This window comes from Haemorhous mexicanus, chromosome 5 (assembly GCF_027477595.1).
Source record: "Haemorhous mexicanus isolate bHaeMex1 chromosome 5, bHaeMex1.pri, whole genome shotgun sequence".
In the NCBI taxonomy this organism is placed as follows: domain Eukaryota; kingdom Metazoa; phylum Chordata; class Aves; order Passeriformes; family Fringillidae; genus Haemorhous; species Haemorhous mexicanus.
The window spans coordinates 32,222,476-32,244,661 of NC_082345.1; the positions used below are offsets into that span (position 1 = coordinate 32,222,476).

The 22,186-nt window shown below is 41.8% G+C and overlaps 1 protein-coding gene across 1 annotated transcript; it reads left to right on the top strand.

Moving 5' to 3' along the window:
• The first annotated feature begins 1,079 nt into the window (after positions 1-1,079).
• UBE2N (ubiquitin conjugating enzyme E2 N) lies at positions 1,080-20,379 on the top strand. The gene is made up of 4 exons (XM_059846801.1): positions 1,080-1,217; positions 18,494-18,740; positions 18,923-19,063; positions 19,694-20,379. Exons 1-4 carry the CDS (start codon positions 1,188-1,190, stop codon positions 19,732-19,734), a joined length of 459 nt encoding a protein of 152 aa, XP_059702784.1. The 5' UTR covers positions 1,080-1,187; the 3' UTR covers positions 19,735-20,379.
• Positions 20,380-22,186: the final 1,807 nt, after the last annotated feature.

Genomic DNA, 22,186 nt, shown 5'->3' on the forward strand with positions numbered 1-22,186 from the left:
CAGAAACAAAGAAAGAGAAGTAATTCAGCATGCACTGTAAGAAAATACATCATTTTCCAATTACTTTTGTCTTGAGGGTATGGCCCAGTGAAGATGCTTTGATACCTAAATAAGTGTTGGAGTCATGGAGTCTTTCTCCTAGATTTGCCATTGCCAGAAAACTTTACTTTCTACCAGAGTACACAGAAATTATGTCCTGTTTTAAACTGGAAGAAAACACTTGATAGGGAATGATATGTACATAGGATTCTATTCCTGGCTGTGCTGCTGGCCTGCTGAGTAAGCTATAGGAAATTAGTCCATTTTCCTGTGCTTCTATTTCCCATAGATAATGATGCACATTCTTAGACGTTACTATTACTATGCAGCTGTAGTAACATCCTAGTGTGCTCACGCAGTAATTATACTCCAACATTTACAATACTCCTTTTTCTGCTGAAAAAGAAGGAGGTTCACAAACCAGGTGTTATTAAGACAAAGATTACAGAATTATTAGGGCTGGAAGATCCTATTTCCAACACTCCTGCCAAGACAGGGTCACCAGGAGCAGGTGGCACAGAAACATGTCCAGGCCGGTTTTGAATGTCTCTGAGAGGGAGACTCTACAACCTCCCCAGGCAGCCTGTTCCAGTGCTCTGCCACCCTCAACCTCAAGAAGTTCTTCCTTGTGTGAGATGGAACTTGTGTTTTAGTTTATGGCCATTGCTCTTTGTCCTGTCACTGGGCACCACTGAAAAATCTGGCACTATTCTCTTGATAGCCACCTTTGAAATATTTATATGTACTGATGAGATCCCTTCTCAGTATTTTTATCTCTAGACTAAACAGGCCCAGCTCCCTCAGTCTCTCCTCCTTAGAGAGATATGCCAAACCCCTCATCACCTTTGTGGCCCTTTGCTAGACTCTATCAGTAGCTCCTTATCTTTTAGGTACTGGTGTTCTAAGATATCTTTGAGACAGGTTTAGTGACACTCACATTAGCTAACAGTCAGGGCCGGGCAGACGTTTCACAGACGAAGGCTTCACTGTACCCGTACCGGCGCTGACCCCGCACGCCCATCCCTTTATCCTACATTTCCCGGCGTCACGCGCGCAGGGCGGCGCCACAGGAAGCGCGGCGCGGGTCTTTCCGGCCGTGCGCGCGCCCCGAGCGGAGGCGCGCCCCGAGCCTGCACCGACGAGACAAGATGGCCGGGCTGCCCCGCAGGATCATCAAGGTACGGCCGCGCGCCCTGCCCGCCGCGCGCCGCTCCGCCATGCCCCCCCTGGGAGCGCCGGGCGCGCCGGGCCGGGGTCCCGCGCTGAGGGTAGCGCTGCGCCGCGCCGGGCGCCGCTTCCGGTGCCCGGGAGCAGGGCCGCGCTAGAGCAGGGCCGCCTCCCCGGCCTCCTCCCGCCCCTACCGGGCGAGGGGCGCCTCGCTACCGTCCGCCCGCGCCCCCGGCGCTTCCCGCCACCGCCGCGGGGGCCCGCGCCCGCTGTGTCGGCGTGCGCGGGCGGCGGGAGCGGCCGGGCCCTCCCGGCGGGCGCGGGCCCGCGCCCTTTGCGGGGATCGCTCGGGCGGCGGCGGGGCCCCACGGCCCCCGGCGCTGCCGAGCGCTGGTATCCGCGCACCCTTCGGGGTCCGGAGCTCGAAGACACTGGGCACACCCCCCTCTGTCTTCTGCCCGCCCTGCGGCTCCTCACCGGGGGCTTCCGCCAGGCCCCGGCTTCCCGGCGCAGCTCTCGGCGTGCTTGGGCCGGGGGAGGGCGGCGGTGGCGCCGTGCTCGGCTTTCTACTGCGCGGTGAGGGCCAAGGCACAGCAGTAAGCCTGGGCTTCAGGGACACTGGCACCGGTGCTACACGCTGGGACAGCCTGGTTACTGCCACGCCTGCTCGGAGCTGTCGGCCCTTATCCTATTAACGTATCGTGGTGGCCGTTCGCTATCGTGTTTCGACTTTGATTTGCCCCGCTTTGCAAGGGCTCTTAACTTTGGGGTACTTTAAGCAGATCCTCCGAATTCAGTTCCAGCTTAAGACATAAGTAATTTGGAGTCACTGGAGATACAGGTAGCTGTCTTGCAAGCTATCAAAACGTAGCTCGGTCCTGTAGCTCACGTGGTTGCTCCTGCTGCGCTGCTGTCCCCTACTCAATTTGTAATGGTGTGAATTGAAGCCCTCGAATGGGTGGTCATTCTCTTTACAAAAAAGTAATTAAGTGATTCCAGTAAGGTTCGTTAGCCCTCACAGGAAATGACAGCATCCTCATGCCTTGTTACAGCGAATGGATTTTAGTTTTTAACACTGTGAAGCTCTCTCGGTTTGAACCATTGTAAATAAATGAATTTAGAAAGTGTTAAATAGTGGATAAAAAAAAATACAGTTATTTTGTTTAAGAGGTCAAGTTATCAAGTAGGTGATAGAGATGATGAGGTAAAATAAAGGAGAAGTAGCATTTATCTTCTGTAAAACAGAACTAAACTATGATTTGTGCTCAGAATTGCAAGTAGTAAAGATAAAGAAGACCAATCTTACATATTTTGATGCCTAGCCAGCTTCCTGAATGCACAGCATGCTAATCTGAATGTATTTCAGGTGTGATAGGGAGCAGTGATTCATAACACAGTGGAACTGGTATTTATCACAGACTTGCAGTAAGAGCTCAGTCATGAGGCTGGTGTCTGCGTTAAATTTTCAATGCTCTTGACACATCCACAGACTACAGCAGAGAAGTGCACCCACTTATGCTGGTGCATAAGTTTTGTTCTTGGTGCTTTTGTTTCCTTCCTGCTTTTCTAGAAAAAAAACACTGGCAAAATTCATACAACTCACTTCAAAGATGTGTGGTGATGTGGGACTGTTTCTTTTCCTCCTCGAGAAGAAAGGTGGAGGGCTAAAGAGAGTCCTAGAAACTCCAGATTTTCTATGAAGGATCCCCCTTAGACATATGGTGGCTTGCATATTTCCATGTGTGCATTGGAAGTTGTCTGCAGCCAGCCTGGAGTTATTAAATCTTGGCTTGCTTGTGTTAGATGATCAGCTCTTCAGCTCCTGTGCTGTGTGTGCCTTAGGTTGCCATATGTGCCTATGATCTAGGACTTGAGTCCAATTAGTTACTACAGCCTCAAAAATGTGCAAAGTCATATCTTGAAATACCACAGCTGCAGAGGTGCAGTCCCAGAAATATACCTGCTTAAGTCTTCAGGAGTCTTGAGTGAGAATTGTCATGCCAATTTTGACTTTAGTGTTAAATTTCTTATTCTGGATGCCTTAGAGGGAGGGGAAGGAGTGGACTCAGTTGCTAGTGAAAATTTGAAAGATCAGGAAAAGAAATGGAAGTGAGAGATAGGAAAGAGCTGAGTAACAGTAAAATAACTTCAGTAAAGAAAATTAAATCTTCATGCTATGCACAGTAATAAATCTCATGATAAAGAAATGTCGTAGGTTACGTTTAGGAAAAGACCTTCTCCTTTTTTGCCACATGCACCCTTTGTGTTGTCATCCAGGAGAGACCGTCGATGGCTCCTTGGGGCTAGGAGAGTGTATTTGAACTGTAATGAAGTCCTGAGCCTGGCTGGCCGCTCCAAATGCAGTTGGCATTCCCTGTCTTGAGCGACTGCTGGCAGATGGCCGGGCTCTGAGGTTGACTTGCAGCCCTGTGCTCCTCAGCCTGCGTCTTTGCTATGCGCAGGCTGTCATCCAGCCCAGGAGGAGAGCAGGAGCTTTCCTTGCAGTGGCAAGAGCTCTGTTTGTCCCCAATACTTTCTTCAAATTCGATGAAAAGGTGACAGTATGGGTTTTGTAAAGCAGTTGTTGAAGAAGATACAAGATTATTCCCAGTTTGCTGTCCTCAGATTACTTGGAAACTGACTTTAATAAAGTGTGTGTGGAAATGGTCTGTAAGTTCAAAAGATGACTTGCTTTAGAATTATGACTGTTAGCACATTACAAATGGTGAGTAGAAGACATTGATGAAGTTTTGAATCTTTTAAGATGTAATCAGAATTGGAAAACCTTGTGTCTTGTGAATAGAGGAAAGGTATTTTTGTTTTCTTCAGTAGTTCAACACCAGAGGTCCTATGAGAATCATCTTGACAAAAAAAACCTATTAATGTAAGATAAAATTAAAGTGTGTAATTGGCACATTTACACAGATGTGTGTTTTTTATGCTGTAAACTTCTTTCCAAAAAGTGACTATTTCCAGTATTAAAAGGGGAGCCTTTGCAACAGACAATAAATAAGCCCAGTGACTTTTACTTTCAAGCACTTATTACATTGATTCTTTCCCATGTTGCAAAGTCACGTACCTCCAGTCGAGTAAGGAATTGAATTGCATCTGAATTTTTTTCTTGGCTGACATTCAATCCACCTCATTGCTGTGTCAAGTGCAGAGTATGTGAATGGAATGGATAATATTGCCCCATATCATCTTTTAAAGTGCTTTTTTCCCTGCTGTTTTCATTGCTGCAGTGATCTCATAATTCATGATTTGATGCACAGGTCTCTAAGTTGACTGTAGCCAGTTGTTATTAGCGCTTCTGTTACAATCACTGCAGCTGCTCCTATCATGAAGAAGTAGCTGAGGCTACTTCAGATTTTTTTTTCTAATGAATTTATCAGTGTTAAATTACAGAGGCTTTGACTCCCTCCCCTGCACAATACTATGGTGTTGTCTGAGATGCGCATTCCTTGCTATTTACTGTGAGAAGCTATTTCCATTATCTGCAGTGAACTCCTGCTTCCTGTACTTTTTGAAACTCTTAGAATGGTTGGATTGCTAGCTACAAAATGCTGCTTCAAAATGTAAAATTTCTGGGAGGTTTTATGGAGGTTCTCTTGGTGTGTGTGATGCTAGGCACTTCGAGCATTCTATAGTAGAGGTCAGTATAATCAGCCTTATATATTTGAGGGTTTTTTTCTAATATAAATCAGGCATTTAGTCTGCAACTGGAACTTTCTAGAAGTTCTTTAAAGGTGTTACTGGCAGCCAACTTGAAGTTTCTTACTTTTTCTTGAAAGCTTTGGATTTTTGAGGCATGGACTTTTGTCTCCACATGAAAATTTAAGTCACTGCTGCTTTTTGATTTCTGTGACATGTCTGACTGCTTTTTTATTTCCCAAATAAAAAAAAATTAAATAACAAAGACTCGAGGTAAACCTAATACCTTTTTTGGTGTTTTGTATTTCTTTGGATTGTGGTTAGGCACAGAAAACATTGCTTCTGAAGAATGCTGTACCTCGACATTTATCAGAGGTTGTAATTTCTCTTTGCATCTTGTATGCCATTTGAATCTTGTGGATAACTTAAAATTTGATAGAAGGGTGAAAATTTTGGGAATTTTCAGAGGTGTTTTTGTACTCTTAAAATCCTGCTCCTGTCTCCCCCTTCCCACCCAGGTGCAGAACATGTGCTGTTTTGCAACCCTCACTGAGCCTTCTTGCCAGGTGACCGATATGGTCGGGGCTGGCTGGGATAGTGGGAGGAACGTACAGGCAGGTACTGGGAGCCTGAAGCTTGCCAGAACAGATGCTTTGTGCTCGTAGGGGAGACAAGCTGAGAAGAAGGCTCAGGCCCAGAGGATTAGAAAACCTTCCAGTTAGGTCTAGTCAGGTTAAGTTCTAGGAAGAAAATGTGGAGTCTTAATAACAGATCTTTCAGAGGACACTGGTAACTTTTCACAACCTTTTCCTTAAAGAAGCTTTCAGTAGACACTGTAGAATAAAAACTGAGGAAAAATCCAGCAAATAACCCAGACAGAGGCAATAATCCTGTTTTGACCATCTTGTATAATATTTGAGCAACTTTGAGACACAAATCTACAGTAAACCAATGGATTTTTATTGCTTTGCATGCAGTTGTTTTATACTGTATATGTCTGTTATGTTTAGATGGCTTTCAGAGTATCATCAAAATACATTTTTGTCATCAAAAAGCAAAATCACATTTTTTAAGTTACTTGAGTCTGCTGGATTAATAGTGAGAAGCAAATTGCAAGTTTTGCCATAGATGGTGTGGGGGATTGACCCTGGCTGGACACTGCTCTATCCCTCCCCTCATCTGAGCAGGGGAGAGAAAGTACAACCAAAGGTTCTTGGGTCAAGAGAATCACAGGGAGGGATCACTTGCCCCTTGAAGTTATGAGCAGAACAGACTTGACTTGGGGAAATTACTGTCATTTATTACTTATCAAATCCTAGTAGGTTAATGAGAAATGAAACCTGAAACACCTTCCCCCTCACCTCACCCTTCTTCCTGGGCTCAGCTTCATTCCTGATTTTCATCCCTACCCCTCAGCAGTGCAGGAGAATGGGAAGTGGGGGTTTTGTTCAGTGCATCACACGCTTTCACCGTTGCTCTGCCCTCCTTAGGGGCAGAACTCTATACTCTTTGCCTGCTCCAGCATGGGGTCTCTCCAAGAACTTCTCCAACATGAATCCTTCCCACAGGCTACAGTCTTCATTAATTCCTCCACCGTGGGTCCTTTCCACAGGGTGCAGTCCTTCAGGAACAGACTGCTTCAGTGTGGATCACAAGTCCACACCACATGGGTCACACATGCCAGCAAACCTGCTCCAGCATGGGCTTCTCTCTCACCAGGTCCTGCCAGGAGCTTGCTCCACTGTAGGCTTCCCGTGGGGTCACAGTCTCCTATGGGTGCATCCTCGTGCTCCAGCATGGGGTCATCCATGGGCTGCAGGGGGACAGTCTGTGTCACTGTGGGCTGCGGGGGAATCTCTGCCCCCACACCTGGAGCACCTCCTCCCTCTACTTCTGCACTGACCTTGGGGTCTGCAGAGTTGCTGTTCTCACATAATCTCTTTTCTTTGACTGCTGCTCCCCAGACTGTGTTTTTTTTTCCCTTTCTTAAATATATTACTTCAGAGGTGCTACCACCATTGCTGATGGGCTCAGCCTTGGCCAGAGGCAGATCTGTCTTGGAGCTGGCTGCCACTGGCTCAGGTGGACATTGGGAAGCTTCTGGCAGCTTCTCACAGAAGCAGCTCAATGGGCCTGCCCCACTACCAGACCCTTGCCATGCAAACCCAGTATAGATAGCATTTGGACAGAAGCTCAGTATGAATTACTGTTTGCATTAACCACACTTTGATTGTTGACTCTGCACCATATGTGAATGCAGGCCTCCAGTGCAAATGTGCTCCATCAGTATAACTGCAGGAGTGGTTTGCACTCTTAGCTTAGCGAATTCAGTTATGCCTTACTTTACAATAGCTGGAGATGCACCGTGATAAGCTCTATCTGTGCTATCACATAGATAATCCTTTAGGAATTTGCATAGGATCTCAGATTCACAGTTCCAAAATCCTGTAATCTGCTGTGGAAAAGTTGAGAATGAGGTCATTCTCGGGGGAGGTGCTGCTGACCTTAAAATGCCCCTCTTCATGTTACTGCTTGGTTACAATGTCTTCTTCCAAGAGTGGGTAGATTCTGGTTGTTTTTTGTTTTTTTTTTTTTTTTTTTTCTACTGGGAAGGCACTGTTACTTGGAATACATTTGTGTTCATCTCATTGCAAGTGGTTTTGCAGTGGTTAAGATTGTGTGGAGATGGGACTTAGAGAGCCAGAAGTGTGTGAGAGGATTGTGAGCAATCCAGAGTTCATTCACAGTGCTTGCTTAACAGAGCTGCAGTATCAATTTGTTGGACAACTGTCTGTATGTTGAGTACTAGATAATGTTTTCTAAATCTACTGTACCACTGTTTTATTCTTTTTTTTTTTTTTTTTTTTTTTTTACAGCTGATGCTTTAGAAATGTTGACACTTTGAACATGTTTTCTTGCCTTCTTTTTGGGAGGTGGTGTTGGGTGCATTTGGGGCTAGTGGTGGAGTCTGGGAACCTGCAGGGTCGTAGAAGCATTAACGTATAAGAGACACTAGCCAGAATGAGTCCAGGAAGTGGGGGCATGTGGAATGCTGACTCTTGGGGATTATATGGCAGGGAAGAGAATTCATGTGGAAGCTGGGTTTTGTGAACCAAAGTATAGCCTCCTATTTATGATGTTTGACCCTTGCTTTACACTTTAATGGACTTTGCTGCTAATCCTTTTTTTCTTTGTTCTAAAAGGTAATTATTTTTAGATTTTCTTCAATGAAGTTGTTTTACAGTGATATAATTTTAATGTAAACATTCTGAAATCTCTCTGACAATATGACATCTGCTTATGTAACCAATTTGTTTTCAGTAATGCTGGTTACAGCTGGTTCTTTACATAGTTGTAGCTAATGAATTGATAGACCCTGGAAGAATTTGTGCCAAAATGTGATGTAATGCAATACTAAGTTTTGAATTAAATCTTTGTGGTTTTCTGAGGCAGCTTTACCCATATATGTAGAAGACAGTTTTGACTGATAATTTTCACTTTTTCTTATTGCCTCCCCCTCAAAAATCAAAGCAAAATTGTGCATGCTTTTTTACTTTCTTGTGTGCAATTTATCACTCCTCGGTGAAGGAGATCAGTGTGATCTTTCCCTTTATTGCAGTCAAACAGGAAAGAATTCTCATTTGGCAAGTAATTTTAACTTGTCACTGTGCCAATATAGTGCTTTAACTAAAGCCTTAAGTTTCTATTTCATACCCAAAATTAATCTGGACTATTGGATGTAGTTGGAAGGTAATGACACTGGTAACTGGCAAGGGTTACCTGTGGTCAGAATGAAAGAATGAAAGAAATGTATTGTCTATGTAGTCTGAATTGAAATGCTGGAGTTGATTATTATACTTCTATTTTTTGCAGAGAGCTGCACAAAGTGAAGAAGTTACCACCTAGTGAAGTTAGCTTAACCAGAAGTTTGTGACGTGATCAGTCTGGCTCATTCTTGTAGCAGCCTCCCAGTACCTAAAGAAGGCCTACAAAGGAGCTGGAGGACTTTTACAAGGGCATATAGGGATAGGACAAGGGGCGTGGATTCAAACTGGAAGAGGGCAGGTTTAGATTAGATGTAAGGAAGAAATTCTTTACTGTGAGGGTGGTGAGGCACTGGGACAAGTTGGTCAGTGAAGCTGTGGATGTCCCATCCCTGGAAGTGTTTAAGGCCAGGTTGGATGGGGCTCTGAGCAAGCCAGCCTAGTGGGAAGTGACCTTGCCCACAAGGGAGTTGGACTAGGTGATCTTTAAGGTCCTTAGCAACCCAGGCTGTTCTGTGATTCTGATTCAGGTTGAACAGCCTTACTATATGAACTGATTCAGCTTGGACTGTGCTGGCACAAAAATTTTTGTGCCACTGAGGTGACGTTAGACTGAGGAACTGATTTGGCTCAGAACCCTGCAGTAAAGGTTATTTCTTAAACCAAGTCAGTTCTGTGATCTCGTCTGTTACTGACTTTGCAAACACTTGGGCTGATGAGGAGAGTACCTGGAAGGATGACTGCTGAGAAGTTAAAGCTTCCCATTTGGGCAAACTTGCATTTTGTGAGGAAAGGAAATGGTGGAGGTGGTTAGAGACATGAGTGAAGTTAATCAAGAAGGACTGAGAACCATGCTGAAATGGTGGGTAGAAAAGCAATTTGACTTAATTGTAAACTCAACAGCCAATGAAGAATGAAACAAAGGACTTCTGTTCTCAACGACTAAAAATTAGTGGAACGTAGGTGTAATTAAAAAAAAAAAAAAAAACCTTTGATTTTTGCTATTGGTAGTGTCTTTTCATCTGTTTTAGAAATCTTCCTGGGGGATTTGGCAGCAAATGTCTGATCTCCCTTAGGAAGCAAATACTGAAGTAACTGATGAGCAATCAGTTAAACTGAAAGATCTTTTTCCTCATCACATTTTCTCCTACATAAATTGTTATGTGTGATACCCTGCAAGTGATAAGTGTTATTATTTCAACTGTAGCAGGAAATGGAGCTAGTGGTTTTAATTTTAAGTCTGTCATCTCTTTCTCAAAAATTCTTAGTTTTCAGTGTCATCTGTGGAGTCTGAAACTGTCTGCTGCATTCTTTCTAAAAGTGGTCCTGGATACAACATCTCAACCACAGATTAAAAAGTACCATGTGGTTTATGACGAGGTTGGCTGACCTTGGCCAGGTGCTCACCCAGCCACTCTCTCTCCCCACCTACACCAGGCAGAGGGGAAAAAATAAGAAGGAAAAACTCATGGGTCAAGACAAAGACAGAGTTCATTTACTGATAATCATCATGGCAAAACAGGCTCCACTTGGGGCACATTAATTAGTTAATTTGCTTCCAGGTAAGATAGATTTAGATGGTGAGAAACAAAGACAAAATTAAAACAGCACCTTTGCTGCAACCCTTTTCCAGTACTGCATTTCAGTCCTTCACTCCTTGCTCCCCAACTTGCCTGTCCCTGATGGATGCAAGGGGGTGGAGAATGGGGATTTGTGATTAGTCCACAACAGCTCCTCTCTGCTGTTCCTTCCTCCTCACACTTTTCCTGTGCTCCAGAGTGGTCCACTCTATGGGCTACAGTGTGGGTATGTGTGCTCCACTGTGATCCTTCATGGGCTACAGGGAATCTTTGCACAGTGCCTGGAGCTTGTCCTTACTGTCCTTCTCTGACCTTGCTGTTCACATTAGTTTTGCACACAATTTTTTTTTTAACCCCTTGCTGTTCTCTCTGTGTGGTACTGTTTTCTGTATTTCTTAAATACTTTTCCCAGGTGTGCCACCAGCTTGGCTGATGGGTTCACCCATGTCCTGTGGCATGTTTTTGGAGCTGGCTGTGTCTGGTGAGGTACAGCTCCTGGCCTCTCCTCACAGAGGTCACCTCTGGAGCCCCTCTGCTGCCAGCAACCTGACACATACACCCTGTACATGTGCTCAGTTGGTAATGCAGTTGAATTAGATCATACCAAATACAAAAAAAAACCCCAAAAAACAAACAAAAAAAAGGGCAAGCTGTTGTGGATTTCTTTCAATTGGGGTGCCTTTTTAATTTTACAAGTAATACTTCTTTTTGGCCATTTTGGGACTATTCCTGTAGTGTTGCATTGCATCCTATTGTTCCTTTTGTAAATGGCCAGGGTTACCAAAAAGTTTGGGAACTGGCTGTTTGGAGACCTTCTCCTGTAGCACCTGTGGAAGAAACTTGTCAAGGGATGTGCAGATTTTTTTCATTTGTACTGGTGGAAGATGCTTTTATCCACAGCCAGTGCCAGCTGTTTCATGGTTTCTATTGGAAGTTCCTGTCCTCTGCTGGATGGCAGCAGAGTTTTTATATTGTCAATCAGCATTTTTCAGATTAAAGACCTGGTTAAAAAGACCTAGTTCACTTTTCCGAAGTTGCATTGAGAATGCTGTCAGGCTGTGCTTTCTCTGTAGATTTGCAGAATGGTAATTTCTGGCAAGGTGGCAGCAATAAACACTCATACTTGAGCTGTAATTCCTGTTGCAGATTAAGTCCACATCCATCATCTGCATTCCCTGATCTGTTCAGAATAAAGGTAGGGTTAGTTGAACCTACAGGTAAGGATAGACACTGCCTACACTTTCTCACTGTCTGACATAGATTAGAGAGAACTTGTACCTTGTCTTGGCCTGACAAAGTTGTAGTAGTGTAATGTCTGTCATAGTAGGTGATGTGAAAGGAAAATTGCTTGACTACTGCTTAGAGAATTGAACTGGTAAATGTGCTACTGAAAATATGAGGAAAGAATCATTCCCCTGAGACTTTGTATAATGGTGTGGTATTGTGCCATTTCAGATACTTAATAGCTTTAAGACCTGCAGTGTTTTCTCTTTATGTAAGAGGCCATTATTAATGTTTTGTGTTTTGAAGTTTCAGAATAATTTTATCACAGATATGTCAGCCTCTGAATGCTATTATCTCTCTTTTTAAGGTACTAGCATAAAGTTGCTAGTCATAAGGATGCTTTTCTGTAGTCTTAGTGCTATTAAAGGTGCTTAGATAACTGTTATGGATATGTGGAGTCTTTGGTGTATAAGACTTTTATAGATGGGTGAAGACTTTTAATTTAGTAGTTTGCCATCTGTTACTGATATTAGCCTAGTTGGTAGTTAAGCTTCTTCCTTTGGAATGAGGAGGAAGGCTCTGCATTTCCTTTTTAGGTTAGTTACAGAACAGTAATCTGTTACGCTGGTATCCCGCTGTGGTTAACACTGCAATCCCAGCTCTTTGAACCAGCCCTTTCAGCAAAAGGAATCTTCTCCCATCCTTCTGAGAGCATGTGTTTGCCCCCTGTTTTATTGGCACAACTGTTTGCATGGAACATCTGGTGCACTGTATCAGGGACTCTTCTCTCCTGAATGACTTTTTCCCTTTCTTTTCTTCCAGATTGGGCACTTGCTGTGTTAGACCATGAGGTCAAGAGACAGCTGAACAGGCAAAAGTGAAAGTGCATAATGGGCTGACCTGCAAAGGCCCCACAAATTTGGTTTTTTCTTTCCTTTCTGCAGTGGCTGATCATTTATCACCTTACAATATTCAGACCCTGTAAGGTGGTGTGATTTCTCTAAACTGCCTTTGTTCTAATGGATTTTACAAAGCTCACTAGGTGATTTCATAGCTGGTATTAAAGGATAATGTGGACCAGAAGACCATTCTGTAAAATAGTGTGTTCCTTCAATTGTAACACTCGCTGAGACCACAGTGTTAGTGGACTAATAAGCAGCATGTTTTATTTATTGAAGTAATCTGCATAGCAGTAATACTGATTGTGAAATAAGAAAACTGGAGTATCAGGAAAATGAGATGCAGGTAGCTGAATTACTAAGCGAAGCACATTTGTCGAGAGATATGGAGCTTGGATTTCTTCTCTGAGCCAGTTTGTGCTGACTTCACAGGCAAGCTTCTCTTAAATTCTAGTGGCATTCACACAGTAGCTTTAAAGGTCACATATTTTATGGGTGCTCAATATTGATTTGTTCCTAACTGTTTTAGCCACGTTGTTTGGCAGGCAGTATAAAATTTGTGGTGGTTAACTATTGCCATAGCACAGGGAACAGAATTGCACTGTTTTTTCAAGCGAAAAATAGTTCTCCTTTCTAAAAAGCAATGAAGAAGCTTTTAAAATTGTCTAATTTCATGCCAGAATTTCTTCCTTCAGTACTGTAGTGGTCTCTGTCAGACAGAGAAGCTCTACAGTTCAGCTGCAGTGGCTCTGCTAGGTAGGAGATGACCTTTGGGGTTTTTTTGCAAGTACTTGCATAGGTGAGTCTTCTGATTCTGGTATTTGCTGCTTTTGTATTTTGGCAGTATCTATTTGTAGTTATTTGGTCCTGCCTTAGTCTGTTGATAGCAAGCAAGATTCTGAAGTAACTTTTTGTTTTTCAAAAGGGTAGCACACAGAAATCTTTTTACTGTTTAGACTAAGGCCTTGACAGCTTGAGGTTTTTGTAAACACTTCTGTAAGACTGAAAGTAATTTAAATAGTTTATTTCTAATGGATTCCTCCTTTGTATGCTTGCTCATACCTCCATGTTCGTTAGCAGTTGATTTTCCTGTATGTCTGTATGGAAGCATCTTCTGGGCTGTTCAGTTTACTTCCATAAAGAAGTGCTCTGTCTTACTCTGTGTGTATGAACAAGGAGAATCCTGGTGGTTATATCAGCTTTTCAGTAACATTTTTCCCCCTTTGATTGAAAGCAGAATAACCAAGCAATAGCTCAAAGAATGAATGAAACCTACTCTCCTGCAGATCCATCTCTCCTCATTGTGTGGCTTCTCCTAGTCTTGGCAACCTTCAAAGCTCTCACCCCTGCCTCCTGCTCAGCTGGTCTCTTCTAAAGATCACGATGCTCTCTCCTCCTGAGGCTTCCTATCCTCACATGTTACTGTAAAAACAGGTTGAGGGTTTCTTCCCCCTCAGGTATAATTAGTTTGCAATGTAATGTCTTCATAGAAGAATAGCTGTGCAGAATGTCAGCTACACCATCTGTCCCATCAGTATCATCTGTCACTCTGCTTCAGGCCACCTGTGTTAATAAGGAAAGCTTTGCTTTGGCTTGTCAAAACACCTTCAACACTTCTGTGTTTTCTAACCACTTAATTAAAAATAAAAGAGGGAAGACATAAAAAGGGGGGAGGCATAACCAGTTGTGATTGTCAGATGTGGTTTTTTTTCAAGTATGGGCTGGCATGTATCTTTTTGGGTTTGTTAATTTATTTTAGTCAATGGAAATAGTTACATAACTTGGAAAAAGTGGAGTAAATACAAGAGTGAGAAGAAATCTCAATCTAAAAACATTGCAGAGTATGACACATAATTGCCTATGGCAGCATGGGAAACTTCACTGAAAGCTCTAGAGCTTTCAAAATATGTGCTGGAATATCTTCTGTGAAACTATGCTAGAGGAGAGCTAATAAAAACCACTACATAATACAGTTCTGGAACTTGATGGGAGTCTGTCTTCTTGTTGGAGACAAAATTAACTGTTCTATTGTAAAAACATTTATTGTGAGCAGCAGAACTGCAAAGCCCAGTTAACTCTGAATTATTTGTCTTTTTTAGCATATCTTATTTGTGTGTTTCAGCTCTTTTTATCCTTATTGTCAGAGTTTTTTGCTGGGCAAGGGTGTTATATGCTTGGTTGGAATAAACTGGCCAAACAGCAGTAGTAGTGTTGGAGCTGTTCATGTCTTCCTCTCCAGTAGCACTGAGCTTGGTTATCCTTAACTACTGACAGCTTACAAAAGGTACAGAACAGTTGAAATTGGACAAAGGGTTTAAAGGCAGTTTTGGGGAAAAAGGGGGAAGTAACAGAGTGCATAAAACTCACTTCCTTAGTTAAAAAAGTGTAAGAAAGTCTGCCTAAAAAAACCATAGGAAATCAAGTATTGCGTGTGTTCAATTGTCCTGATGAGTTAATAAAGGTGGTAAGTTAAAAGTTTAATTAAAAGAAATTAAACATTCATTTATTTATTTAAATGTGTTGGGGAGACTTATTTTCATTGGGTAGCCATCCTCTGGGAATTAGAGAATAAGATCAATGTGTAGTTCAACATTTCCTTATTTTGTCCATATCTCATCATTCCCTTGAGTGTGATGTACTGGGTGCAGGTAGTTATTTTTTGCAGTATTTTTTTCTGTTTGTTTTTTGGTTTGGTTTTGTTTGTTTGTTTTGTTTTTTTAATTGGTAATGTACACTTAAAAGAATTGAAATCTATCAACAGCTAAGCTTCCTGACCAGCTGCATAGCATTGCTTGTATACTCACAATTTTTTCTCTCAAATATCACTTAGTTTTGCAAATTTTATGGCAAATCAAATTTATTTTAGTATTAGCATGTCTGCAGCTGTCCATCCTACCCTAAAATGTGGAAATCAAGTCCCTATAATCACTTTAGAATAGGGCCTAGTTGTATGTTGAAGCATTTTATATGCTTAGACCTTACATTGTAACTTTTTGATTAATTTCTCCCTTTCTGTTCCTTTTCCATGGTGTCCCCCCAAATATATTAAAGATACTATTGTTAAAGTCTTCATAATTGCAGGACAATACCCTTACTCACTGTCAGAATTTAGGAGGTGTTGATATATTCAAGTACAAGCGTTGCACATTTGCTCAATAAACGTCATCTGTGTTCCCCGCAGCCTAACAAGCTCGTCTGTGTTTTACAGTTCTAAAAAGTTGTCTTTTCTGAAGCTTTTGCACAAAGGCAGCCATGTGTGTTCATGGGATCACGGCCTTTTGTTTCGAGTGTTTTGGAGAAGTTTAGCCTGGTGCTTGCTCTCTGCTGCAGCAGAGCCTGGCATGTGTGAAAGATGAGTTTCAACCAGTTCCCTCACAGGTGTTCATCCTCATTTCTGTTTGAAAACGGCTTCAGTGACACCGATAGTGGTGGAGCTCTGTGCACAGTGCAGGAAGCAAGGTGTGCCTCTTCGGAATTTTCATCTAATATTAATGTTCCCCAAGGGGCCCCTGTGGGCTCAGAGCAGACACAGTACTCGAGTGGTTGTGTGCAGCACAAACGCTCTTCTTGGCCCCCCCTTTTTCTAGGGTGTTTTATAGCAAGGTCACCACAGTCACAGAATGTGGAGGTATGAAGGGCTTTCTGAGCAGGGTGACATGCTCGCAGTGGTACAGCCCCCTAGGTATTATGGGGTGCCTGCACGGAAAGAATTGTTTTTCTCATATATGGGCTCTCCTGTTGTTTACTGACAAGTGGTTTTTAGTGGCAGAATGTGTAGCTTACAGCCAGGCACTGCTCCCTCAGATCTGCTGGCAGGTAGAAGTGCTGATGCTGCTGCCAGAGAGCTGCTGATTCTGGGTTATTTTAAGCCAGGATTGGCTCCCCAGTGTGGTTACAGTCAGCATCCTGGCATAACTAGGGATGCAGTCTGAGGACTGGGGTGACTGAGGGGGAGCTGGGGACTGCTGAGATCAGCCCAGCTATTAAAATGTGTCATCCTTAATATTAAAAAATAGTCTTTGAGTGTGCCCATCAGAACCAAAGCCACGGTTTCCTTACAAGCACATCTCTGGCAAAGTCCAGCTGTGAAAAAGCTTAAAAATTGGTCTTATCCATAAGTTCCTTATTTTTAAGTTTTCAGTTGGCTCACATTAGTTTATATTTAGCATAAGACACTTCCTCTGCCAGAGCTGTCAAACAGTGTATGGTCTTTCAACAGGCAGGAACCCAAATTGTCTCATTTATCTGGGGCAGCACTCATACTGACAGCCTGCTGAAAAAAACTGAGAATGGTTTATGTAATTACAGGGATAGTCTGTAGTTTCTTACTGACTTTTCATACCACTGAATGTAAACTATCAGAATTTATAACTGCTTTTCTACACATACAGTACAAGTAAATAGCCAGCAGAACACAAATGAGTAAGTTATAAAATTGTGTGTATAATATAAATATACTCACAGAAGTAAATGCAGACAGCTCTAAGAAGCTTGGGAGACCTTCCAGTGAGGGGTGTAAGTGGCATCTAATGTCTATGCAGATAAGTAGACAATATGTAGTTGCAACAAGAAAGCACATCAGATATATTTAGTTTTAGGTTTGCAAATATACATAGTAATAAATTCTATAATATAATTTGTTAGACCTTGACAATTCAGAGATGAGTAATTGGATTTTGGAATTAATTACCATGACTTTACTTCTTTATGTATTGATCAGTTTTTGTAAAATGAGGTGTTATTTAACTGCATCAAGACAGCCATATCACTTAAATGCTGTGTACACTTATTCTGCAAGAGTAATGCTGCTAGGTTTGAAGAATTTATTTAGCTAAGTGGAGGTAATCTGTGTGCTTTGTGCTTGTATAGAGACTTACTGTACTGGAGAGAGGCTGGCCATAAGGGTGTGCATACTGACAGCACAAGAGAAATGGCTCCAAACTGAGAGTGGGTTTCGATATGATGTTAAGAAGAAATTCTTTACTGTGAGGGTGGTGAGGTAGTGGAACAGGTTGTGCAGAGAAATTGTGGATGCCCCATCCTTGGAAGTGCTGTTGTAGACATGTGGAATAAATATGCTATAAAACTGAAATAATAAAATAATGATATACCTACAAGTTGACATCTTCTATCAGTAGAAACAGGATAATTTTTCTTTGTGAAAGCCAACACAGAAGGGTGGTGAAAAAATGAAGTGTACACAGTAAAAGCACTCACTCTTAGAAGGAAAGAGGAAATGGGACTAAAATTGCATGAGGAACTGAGGCTTTAGCAGGAGATTTTTGTCCCTGCCTAGTGTCCTTTTGCCCATTTTAGCCTTGGGATCTTTTTTATGAAAACCAGAATGGTGCACATAGGACTTGTGAAGACAGGCAGCAGAGCAAGGGAAGATGTACCTGACTTGGTCTGTCTGCTCAGTGCATTAGCAGGATGGGCAGCTCTTAGCTATGGTCACAGCTTGGTGCCTGAAGTAGGATTGGCAGAAGAATTGAGCAACAAAGGTCAATGTAGAAGACTGGCCTTCCCTAATTCTACTGTTTGCTGAACATCTTGACTGCCTTCTACTGTCTGTTAGGGTGACTTTGAACATGGCTGAAATTGCTCACACCAAAGCTATTTATGCGTCTGTATGTCTAAATATATAAAACATCCTTAAATACACCTTTAGTGTTGCAGAAGCTGGATCTGATTCCAGTGCAAATGTTCAGCTTAATAAACCAGTCCACTCTTGTTAAGAGTAAACCTTGAACACCTTCTGTGGGTGATTAATCCCGTTGGCTTTTCACTTATGGGAGTTTTTATTTAAGATAGAATGGGAAATACATTTGGTGTTTTAATTGTGGTATTCTTTAAAGTGCTTTTAAGTATATTGAGAAAAACACAGCAGCTTGGCAATAGTTCAATCAAAAATTAAGAAAATTGAGGCAGCTGAGTTATCTATTACTGTGTGTTACAGAAACACACTGCTGATGAGGATCTAAGAGGAGATGGGTACCAGTTCCTACAGCCTCATCTCCTTTCTGCACATGATGTTCTTTGACTTTAAGGAATTTAACACAGTGTCTGTGAATATAGGCTAAATGAATGCTTGTTGCTTTTGAAATGGTTGGTACAAGTCATGTTTATTTTAAATGGGTTTTATTTGTTTCATTGCCTCCTTTTCTTCTAGGAAACCCAGCGCTTGCTGGCAGAGCCAGTCCCTGGGATAAAAGCAGAGCCAGATGAAAGCAACGCACGCTATTTTCATGTGGTCATCGCAGGTCCACAGGATTCCCCCTTTGAGGGTGGGACATTTAAACTTGAACTATTCCTTCCAGAAGAATATCCAATGGCAGCTCCTAAAGTACGTTTCATGACCAAAATTTACCATCCTAATGTAGACAAGCTGGGAAGAATATGTTTAGATATTTTGAAAGGTAAGTGGGACTATGTTTTCTTTCTTCTTATCATATTAAATACAGATGTTTGTAAGTTGACCCTAAAAAGAGTTTTCTTGTGTTTAAAGAATATCTTGCTTCTTCTTTAATCTGGAAAAACTTGCTATTTCTGTAGACTGTGGTGAATATGATGTTTCATAGTGCTGTAAATGTTTCTTCAGATAAATGGTCCCCAGCTTTGCAGATTCGTACAGTTCTGCTATCAATCCAGGCTTTGTTAAGTGCTCCCAATCCAGATGATCCACTAGCAAATGATGTAGCTGAGCAATGGAAGACCAATGAAGCCCAAGCCATAGAAACAGGTGATGTATCTTCTAACTTTTTTTTTTCCCCCCCCCTAGTTTTAGGAATGGCTTACTACTCACTGCCTGGGGTATGTAAAGCCTGACCTCTAGTTTTATGTCTGCAACTTGAAGAAAGAAAAAATTACTGCATACAGTCATAGTCCAGGTGCCCTGAATGTGCCTGCAGTGGTCTATTTTTAAGTCTGCGAGGCTTGATAGAAGAAGACGCTCTCTTGATCTGTTTAGCCTTGAATTTTGATGGTCCTAATTTGCTAGTCTGTCTAATTTGGAGTTCTGGTAAAATGAAGGAGCATTCTACTGCTTGTCCTCTACAGCTTAAGGAATGGATTAACAGGTTCTGGAAAGTACATCTCTGATATTGCATCTGTTGCAGGCTGTAGTGGAATGGATGAGTTGCTATGTTATGCCTCTTCACTTTTGAATCTACTACTGTCAGACTACTTCGATAATATATAAAAGTTGACAGCTGCTGGAATTCAAAATGGCACTTAAAAATCTGAGAACTGATACATTTTGTGTGCTTTCAGCAGTGGTATCAAGGAGATCTTTAAGAATATGAATTTAAAATTACTTTAATCAAGCCTGAAAACTGCATCTTTTCTTAAATGTGTTTCTTTCTCTTTACAGCCAGAGCATGGACTAGGCTATATGCCATGAATAATATTTAAATGCGCTTTGAACATCAAGTGTGCATCACTTCTCCTGTTCTGCCAAGACCTCTTCCTTTTTTTGTTTGCATTTAATGGACACAGTCTTAGAAACATTACAGAATAAAAGCCCAGACATCTTCAGTCCTTTGGTGATTAAATGCACATTAGCAAATCTGTGTCTTGTCCTAATTCACTATTGTACCGCATGAGCAGAGGCTAGAAGTATCATCTGGATTGTTGTGAAATTGTTTGAAAGCAGCAGCACATCTCTGCTTTTAATCATTTTTCCCGTCATGGTTTAAGTATAAGCACTGTGAATGAAGGTAGGCAGGGTTAGCTGCGGGGCTTTTTGTTTTAATTTTGTGGGCTCCTCCTCCCTTTTTATGGTGATGCTAATTGCATTGGTAAAAGCAGCTAACCAGTTATATTTTAGAGTATACCCTCTAGCCCAGTCTAACTTAGACGCTGTAGATGGACAAGCTTCATTGTTTGAACAAAAAACGGGAACATTAAACATCTATCATCTTCACTAATACTTTAGTGATTCTGCTGTCAAGTGTAGAAAAATCCCTCCAAGAAAAAGCTTGTGACCATTTTGTATGGCTTGTCTGGAAAAATCTCCTGTAAATCTTATGTTTTAGTAAAATATTTTTTGTTATTCTACTTTGCCTTTGTATAGTTTATTTTGCTGTGTTTTCGTTTCTCTCTGACAATCGTATTTAAAAAAACTGAGTCCAGAATTGACAGTTTTTCTTCACCAGTCTGACAGATTTAACCGTAAAGAGGGGGAATTCACAAGTTTTTTGTGGGTTTTTATTTGTTTTTCTTCATCTGTTTCCTGACTTTTTTTATTAGTTTGTGTTATGTGGGTGACCTTACCTGGCCAATTTATTATGAAATTGCATTTGGAGTGACTTTTAGAAACAAGTCTCTGATGGAACAGTTGTAACCTTAATTTTAGTAATGTGTTGATGTGTGTTTTCATGGACATAACCAGAATATGAATTAGGAGGTTGAGAGCAAACGACAGCACTAATTATGAGTATCTGCATAGCAGCATGGTTTTCTAACTTCTTTAATTCCTGCCCTCTGTTAACTTGAAATTCCAGTGTGTAGAACCACTGTTAGAGCCAGCCTATGTATTGACTGATGTCTGCTTAGCCACTTACAGCTAGCAACTCATACCGCTGGTTTTTCTCTACAAGCCTTATTAAGCTACTTGCTTGAGCAACTGGTCAGCTTAAATAGCAACAAAGCTTCTTTATTGGAGAGAAGGAAAATGATGAAAAAATCCCTTCTCATCCTTGTTTTTTGTGTATGCATCCTGTCTAGGAGTCCAGTATCTTTTCTGGGAACCCATCTAATTTCTTCCCTTTATTTCTTGTATCTCTGTTCTCTTCCTTTCCCCAAGCCCTCTCCCTCACAAAGCCAACCAACAAAAAAGCTTAAAAGCTTTTGGCAAGGCCAACCTGAAATGCATAAATGACGGCTTGTAGTGGTTGCAGTAGGGAGTGTTTTGTCATGCAATTCAGGGGCATGGTTATGTATTCTGTTGGTATTCTCCCTCTTTCATCTCTTCTTCCTCTAGTATCATCTGAAATTTCTATAGAATGTGGTGTATTTATTGTGCTCTTATGTAAGATGAAGAATATCTATTAAAACTATGTTTTCCAACAGACAGTGCTTTCAGTGGTTAGTAACTGCTATTGTCCCTCAAAGTTCTCTCCAAGATGGTTGAGGAATGGTTCAGAATTCAACTTTTTCACCAAACTGAGTCATGAAAAACCTGTTTTAAAGATACTTTCTGTGTTGAATGTAAGCCAAAGTTGGTCCAGGGCTTGTAGCATGTTCTTCAGAGTAGGTAAGCACCATTAACCCTCTCTTCTTACAAATGTCTGTTTGGGGCTGGCTGGGCTATGTTGTGGATCTGCTACTAGCATAGACAACTTCTGTAGCAGGCAGCGAAGAATAACTGAGCTGTGCTGTAGACTCTGGATTCACTTCACCTACCTCTTAATGCTTAATCTTACACTACATATGCAGCTTTCCTCAGCTCTGTCTCTAGTCCAAGGGCTGGTGGCACCCCAGAGGGCAGTCAGACCCACCTAAGCATCCTGTCCGAGAGTGGCTTTCCCTCCTTTCAGTAGAGAAACAAGACCTGAGCTGGCACCTAAACAGTTTTATCTTCATAGGCGGAATGAATCCGGACCCAGATAATGTATATTAAATAATACTTATTTTACTTTTAAACCTCTTTTAAGAGCCCTGTATAAAGTCAAACTGGGAATTTAATTCCAGCTTATGCCAAGGAATGTGTGACAGGCTAAATTCTTTGAAACCAGTAAGATATAAGCTTTTCCTCAGTTAAGCAGGTATATATTCCCAGTTGCTATGTGAAACTCAGTTATTTCACTTACACCTACCATTGCAGCTGATAAGCCAATGCAGCTGTCTTTTAGGGAATGTTAGT

Bases quoted from the DNA above. Each gene is read 5' to 3' on its own strand.
- UBE2N (XM_059846801.1), top strand. From the start codon at position 1,188: ATGGCCGGGCTGCCCCGCAGGATCATCAAG. The intron at 1,218-18,493 runs GTACGGCCGCGC...CTTTTCTTCTAG, and splicing joins TGCCCCGCAGGATCATCAAG to GAAACCCAGCGCTTGCTGGC. The intron at 18,741-18,922 runs GTAAGTGGGACT...ATGTTTCTTCAG, and splicing joins ATGTTTAGATATTTTGAAAG to ATAAATGGTCCCCAGCTTTG.